The 6359-nt window shown below is 49.9% G+C and overlaps 1 protein-coding gene across 1 annotated transcript; it reads left to right on the plus strand.

The window, feature by feature from the left end:
• Positions 1-2258: 2258 nt before the first annotated feature.
• Positions 2259-5967, plus strand: SLC25A6 (solute carrier family 25 member 6). Its single transcript, XM_054271548.1, has 4 exons — positions 2259-2434; positions 3589-4075; positions 4768-4908; positions 5320-5967. The coding sequence occupies exons 1-4, from the start codon at positions 2324-2326 to the stop codon at positions 5475-5477; spliced, it is 897 nt and encodes a 298-aa protein (XP_054127523.1). The 5' UTR covers positions 2259-2323; the 3' UTR covers positions 5478-5967.
• The last annotated feature ends 392 nt before the right edge of the window (positions 5968-6359 follow it).

The raw sequence follows: 6359 nt of genomic DNA on the forward strand, positions 1-6359 counted from the left end.
CACTGTGTGTGCCTCCCTGAATGAGTGAATGTACCACAGCATTTCATAAATTATGTTCAGAATATGGTCTTCTAACACCCTATGTGCATAAACCCCTGTGAGCACAGGAGTCACTTCAGTCTGTGTGTATTATGCTTCAGAAGAGCACACAGTTTACTTTTGATCTTCTGGTAAGCAAAAAAAAGTATAGTGACATATCTTGTACTAGAGCAGAGACAAAGGCTATGCCTGGCACCTTTTCTCACAACATGCCATCTTGAGAGACATGCTCATTTTGAAATCCTGCAAAGTACATACATGTGTAAGCAGTGGTTACTGGCACCTCAGCTACTGCAGCTTTGTGGTTCACCAGTCATCTGTTTAAAAAAAAGGTTTGGCCTTATTGACTTTGGTTTGGAACACCCACAAAAAGTGAAAGCAAGTGATGTGAAATAATGCCCTCCAGCTAGAACAATTTCAACACATTTTAGAAAGAATTCATATAATTTCAGACAGAAGTTAGATAGGTTCAAAATATCAATTTCAGCATAGAGTAAAATTAGCAAAGTTAGTGATGGAAACCAGGCCTGTCTTGGTAGGGCCTGGGTCCCTGCCATGAGTGCTTGCTGTGACAGCCTGCAGGGGAGGTTTTCACAACATCTAACTTTGAGTGCCCATACAAGAAGCTGGAACCACCCTGTCCTATTGTTCCTCTATTGTCCCACAGGAAACGGCAGCTAAGTCCATTGTCTTGGATCAGCTCAGTGACATACAGAAAAGCCCAGTGACCCCAGTGACGTGATCCTTGGCACTGGCAGTGCTAAGGAGGAGGTGGGAACAGATTTTGGGAACAAAGATATGCCATGGATCAGCATTACCCAGAGTGTGGTGAGCGTGGAACAAAACTGACAGTGCCTGAAATCTGCTGCCCTTCACCTGACACCTGCTGCTGCCCCACGGGGACTCCATACAGAAAGCTGTGTCTCCCTCCTGGACTGGCTTCCAGCAGAAAGATGCTGCAGAAAGAGCCTCCAGTTCACTTGCTTGTGCTGCTCATTGACTGCAGCCTGGGCCCACAGACCCACACCCCAAAGCCAGTGCTCCAGCAGCTCACACTCAGCTTCACAGAGTCAGAATCACAGAATCACTTATGTAGGAAAAGAAATCTCAGATCATCAAGTACAACCTCTGACCCAAAACCAGGTCAGCAGATCATGGCACCGAGTGCCACATCTACTCTTTCCTTAGGTACACCAAGGGACTTTGACTACACCACTTCCCTGGACAGTCCATTCCATTGTCTCACCACTCCTGTGAAAAAATTCCTCCTAACATTCAACCTAACCCTCCCCTGGCACAGCTTAAGATTGTTTCCTCTTCTGTTGCTGGTTGCCTGGGAGAAGAGGCCAACTCTCACCTGGCTACAGCCTCCTTTTGGGTGGTTCTAGAGAGCAATAAGGTCACCCCTGAGCCTTCTTTTCTCCAGGCTAACCAGCCCCAGCTCCCTCAGTCGCTTCTCACAGGTTCTTCTGTGCTTCAGACCCTTCACCAGCTCTATTGCCCTATCTGGATCCGCTCCAACACCTCAATGTCCTTCCTGAATTAAAGAGCTCAGAACTGGGCACAGTACTCGAGGAGTGGCTTCAGCAGTGCTGAGAGCAGGGGCAGGATTACTGCCCTGCTCCTCTTAGCCAGGATGCCACTGACTTTCTTGGCCTCCTGGGCACACACTGGCACATTTTCCGATGCTGTCACCAGCACCCCCGTCCCTTTTACGCGGGGCAGTTTTCCAGCCAGTCGGCCACGGGGTTGTTGTCACCCAAGTGCATTTGGCATTTGCTCTTGTAGAACCTCATACAAGTAGCGCCCATCGGACCAGCCCGTCCAGGCCTCTCTGCAGAGCCTGCGTGCCGGGCGGTACGGGGGCTGTGCAGGCGGCTGCGGGCGCTACTGGCAGCGGCACAAAGCGATCGCGGAGAGCGCTTGGGAAGGCGGCCGTAGTGGTGTGGGCAGCGGCGGACCCGCAGGCTGCCCCGCAGGGGCCAGGCCGGGCCGGTGGCGGGGCCGGGTCGGTAGCGGTGACGGTGGCGGGGCGGAGGTGGTAGCGGGCCAAGCCGGCCCGGGTGACGCGGCGCTGCGACACTGGCGCCGCAGCGGGGCGGAGGGCGAGGGGAGGGGCGGGGCCCTTTCGTCGCAAGCCCCGCCCCCTGGGCGGGCTGGCCAATGGGGCGGGGGGGCGTGTCCGGCGCGGCCCGGCATTAAGCCCATGCGCGGGACCGCTCCCGCCCTTTCGGCTTGAGCGGCAGCAGCGTTTACCTCCCGGCGGCTCCGGCGCGGCGCGAACATGGCGGACCAGGCCATCTCCTTCCTCAAGGACTTTCTGGCGGGCGGCGTCGCCGCCGCCATCAGCAAGACGGCGGTGGCGCCCATCGAGCGGGTCAAGCTCTTGCTCCAGGTCAGCGGCGTCGGCGAGAACGGGTGGCGTGGGCACGACCCTCTCTGTCCCCGCGGGCGCCGGGCCGGGCGAGGACAGAGGGACGGGCGGGGGCGGGGGCCGCGGCCAGCGGGGACAAAGGGCGCGAGCCAGGCGGCGGCGGCCGGCGGGAAGGTCACGTGAGCGACGGCGGGGAAGCCGAAGCCGGTTCCGCCATGCGGGGAGGGGAGGGAGGGCCGGGCCGGGCCGAGGGGGGCGGCCGCCGCTGGTGTCACTTCCTGCCGCCCCCACTGCCGGCGCCGAGGGCACGGCAGGGAGGGGAGGGCGGCCGCCCTCCGCCGCCATTTTGGCGGCCTTCACGTGATGCGCGCCCGGGCTGCGATTGGGCCGCGGGCGGGGCGGAGCCGGGGCGCGGCCGGCGCGCGCGGCCCGGCGTGACCCGGTGGCGCCCCAAGGTGACTCGAGTGACCTTCGCACCGGCCCGGCTCTGGCCACGGGGCTGGCCGCTCCTCACTCACTCTCAGCCCCTGTACCTCGGGCTGGCAGCTCTGTCGCCTAACGCGGCTGTCTCAGGCGATTCCCACCAAGGCCCGTCTTTGTCAGTAAAGGCTCGCACCTCTGCATATGCTCGATGTATTTGTCTTGCCCTTGCATCTCACAGAGTCAGTTTGGTAAAGACCTCAGGGAGATCATGGAGCCCAGCCTAATGCCACGTAGTCCATTTTAAAGTAGACTGTGGCACTAAGTGCCATGTCCAGTCTTAAACATCTCCAGGGATGGTTGCTTCACCAGTCCCTAGGCAGTCCATTCCGAAGTCCAATCACCTTTTGTCTGAAGAAATTCCTCCCCTAGTTCCCCCTAAACCTTTCTTGGCACAGCTTGAGGCTGTATTCTCTTGTCCTATCGCTAGTTGCCTGGGAGAAGAGGCTGGCCTCCACCTTGCTGCAGTCTCCTTTCAGGAAGTCGTAGAGGAATTGCTTGCGGTTTTCTATTTTTGATTTGCCAAGTCCTGATTTCTGAGAAAGCTTGGAAGCAATTTTAAGTCTTTTTCTTTAAAATAACAACAATGGCCCCTCAGAATCAACAACTTTGTTTGATAGTGGTGGCAGGTTTAAGCCCAGCTGCAGCCCAAACCTGTCAGGACAAGTGATCAATATCTGTGTTTTTATTTGCAGGTGCAACATGCAAGCAAACAGATTGCTGCTGATAAGCAGTACAAGGGTATCATCGATTGTGTAGTGCGTATTCCAAAGGAACAAGGAGTGCTGTCCTTCTGGCGAGGAAACCTGGCAAACGTCATCAGATACTTCCCAACTCAAGCTCTTAATTTTGCCTTCAAGGATAAGTATAAGCAGGTGTTTTTGGGAGGTGTAGACAAGCACACTCAGTTCTGGAGGTATTTTGCTGGTAACCTGGCATCTGGTGGTGCAGCTGGAGCCACTTCCCTCTGCTTTGTCTACCCCCTGGATTTTGCAAGAACCCGTCTGGCTGCTGATGTCGGAAAAGCTGGCGCAGACAGAGAATTCTCTGGTCTCGGGGACTGTCTAGTCAAAATCACCAAGTCTGATGGTGTGCGTGGCTTGTACCAAGGGTTCAATGTCTCTGTCCAAGGCATCATCATCTATAGAGCTGCCTACTTTGGGATCTATGATACAGCAAAAGGTAATACTTCAGAGGGGATCTGGAAAGCCTGTTTTTAGAATTGTATTGTCTGGTTTTGGATATTTGAAGGTGAAGGGGGATATCGGTGCTACATCTGTGACACTGCTGTATACAAGGGAAAACTTGTGTTAATCACAGCAGCCTACCTGCAAGTACTGGTTTTGTACTTCAAGCAGTTGCTCCTAAGGCCAGGAGAGTATGTTGCTAACCAGACACTATTAGAATAATTTCTTTTTTGTTCAGTGCATACCGAAGTTACACTGGACCAGTCCAAGTGTGTGTAGCTGAATGGGATTGGACAGTGGTTTTGCAAAGTAATTTTTAAGCTTGACATTTGGGGAAATAAGCCATTGATGCTAGTTTGTAATGCAATGTTATCCACAGGGACAGTGACTTAATATAGTGATGGTTCTTTACTAAAAGCATAGCGAATAGTCAAGTTTTCTCATGCCAGTCTAAAAAGAATGCTTGTGCTTAAATTGTAACCTACTGTGATTGCTGAGAAGAAAGCCTTGTAAATATGGCTTCAGTATGTTCAAAGTTTGTGAAATGCTCTGCTGCAGTTTTATTTAGAGTATGGGTTCTACAGTGTTTTATACTAGTTTGTCTAGTAAAATAGCTGTCATGCAGGGAGTGAACCAGAGGAGGATGTGCAAGGTGAAAAGCTAATTGCTGTTTTTGTTTTACTGCAGGCATGCTCCCAGACCCCAGGAATACTCACATTGTTATCAGCTGGATGATTGCCCAGACAGTGACTGCTGTGGCTGGCGTGGTCTCCTATCCTTTCGACACAGTGCGGCGTCGCATGATGATGCAGTCAGGACGCAAAGGAGGTAGGCTGCAAATCCACACAGCTGTCAATGCTTTGTAAAACAGCATTAACAATGGAGTTGTTTTTTTACTAGTAGCCATCCTGAGTTACAGTTCGTTGTTCCATAAATCTGGCTTATTATATTGTACTCAAATGAGGAAATGCAGTAAGGTTCAACCTGAGATTATCAGGATTTATGCTGAGGATTTTTCATTATAGAACATGAAATTAAAAAAAATGGACTACCTGTTTGCATTGTTCGATTAAACAAAGATATTAAAAAGGAGGCATAGTAGTTTTAGTAATTATTGTGTTGCATTTTTCAGTTGTGGTTTGGGACATCACAAAGCAGTTTAGTGAAACAAAGGGCAGATATTAAAATTACCTGAGATGAAATAGGGATTAAGAATAACTCTTTGCTCTTTTCCTGCAGCTGATATCATGTACTCTGGAACAATTGACTGCTGGCGGAAGATTGCAAGGGATGAAGGAGGAAAGGCCTTCTTCAAGGGTGCATGGTCTAATGTTCTCAGAGGCATGGGGGGTGCTTTCGTGCTTGTGCTGTACGATGAATTCAAGAAAGTAATTTAAACAGCCTAAATAGAATTGGAAATCAAGTTGAGCAGATCATGTAGAGTAACTACCATTATGGACCATTGACCTTCAAGAAATTCCTGTGAGTCTTATTTATCGGAGCCAGATGATACTTGTAGATGGGGCTAGAAACTGACATAGAGGGCTGATCCACTTCTCTGTAACACGTGTGAAAACACTGAATCTGGCAATTCAGTGTGACAGCTTTTCTTTACAGCAGTAAGGAATGAGTGGCGTTGGTTCTGGGTCCAAAGTTGTTAGGTCCAATTTAGGCAGAAAAATTATCATTTGCCTGTGGATCAGCCTTCAGTTTCAAGTCCTATCTTATAGGACCATAAAATTGTATTTGAAAGCGTTTGCTAACAAATCGTGTTTTTTTCCACTTGTACTGAAGCACTATGTACCATTTTGCACAGCTGAACATCTAGCAACTTTGTTCTTAAATTGGGGCATTCTGCTGTAAAACAATAAACATACTTACTCGGTCTGTGTTGAAATTATTACATAAAAGCTTTGGAAAAGCCTCTTGTATTTCAAAACTTGTTTCAGATTATGGGTCCTCTGATACCTTTACACAAATAAGCTTTTTAAAAAAATAATTAAATGTGAGATCTTTAGAGAGGAGGGGTGGGCAAGCATGGGTTATACTAATAGAAACCACTCCCATTCTTTGTGCCTGATAGTGTATGATGGGCTGCTGCAAGTGGCTTTTTGCATGATTCTTAAAAATTTATTTACAACTAATATGATTTAAAATTATGGGGTTGGGGTTCAGTTGTAGTGCTAGGAAAACCCAAAGTACCAAGGACTGGTGAAAAGTAATGCTCTTGCCCTTGGTAAAACAGCCTAAAATAAATAATTTTTTGTCAAATCAGTATG

This window comes from Melozone crissalis, unplaced genomic scaffold, assembly GCF_028551555.1.
Source record: "Melozone crissalis strain CALT ecotype California unplaced genomic scaffold, PUWL_Pcris_2 ptg000013l_1, whole genome shotgun sequence".
Lineage (NCBI taxonomy): Eukaryota > Metazoa > Chordata > Aves > Passeriformes > Passerellidae > Melozone > Melozone crissalis.

What these genes read in the sequence shown, in the direction of transcription:
- SLC25A6 (XM_054271548.1), top strand. Translation starts at nt 2,324, where the DNA reads ATGGCGGACCAGGCCATCTCCTTCCTCAAGGACTTTCTGGCGGGCGGC. An exon ending in GGGTCAAGCTCTTGCTCCAG is followed by an intron (nt 2,435 to 3,588) that starts GTCAGCGGCGTC and finishes TTTTATTTGCAG; the next exon opens with GTGCAACATGCAAGCAAACA. An exon ending in GATCTATGATACAGCAAAAG is followed by an intron (nt 4,076 to 4,767) that starts GTAATACTTCAG and finishes GTTTTACTGCAG; the next exon opens with GCATGCTCCCAGACCCCAGG.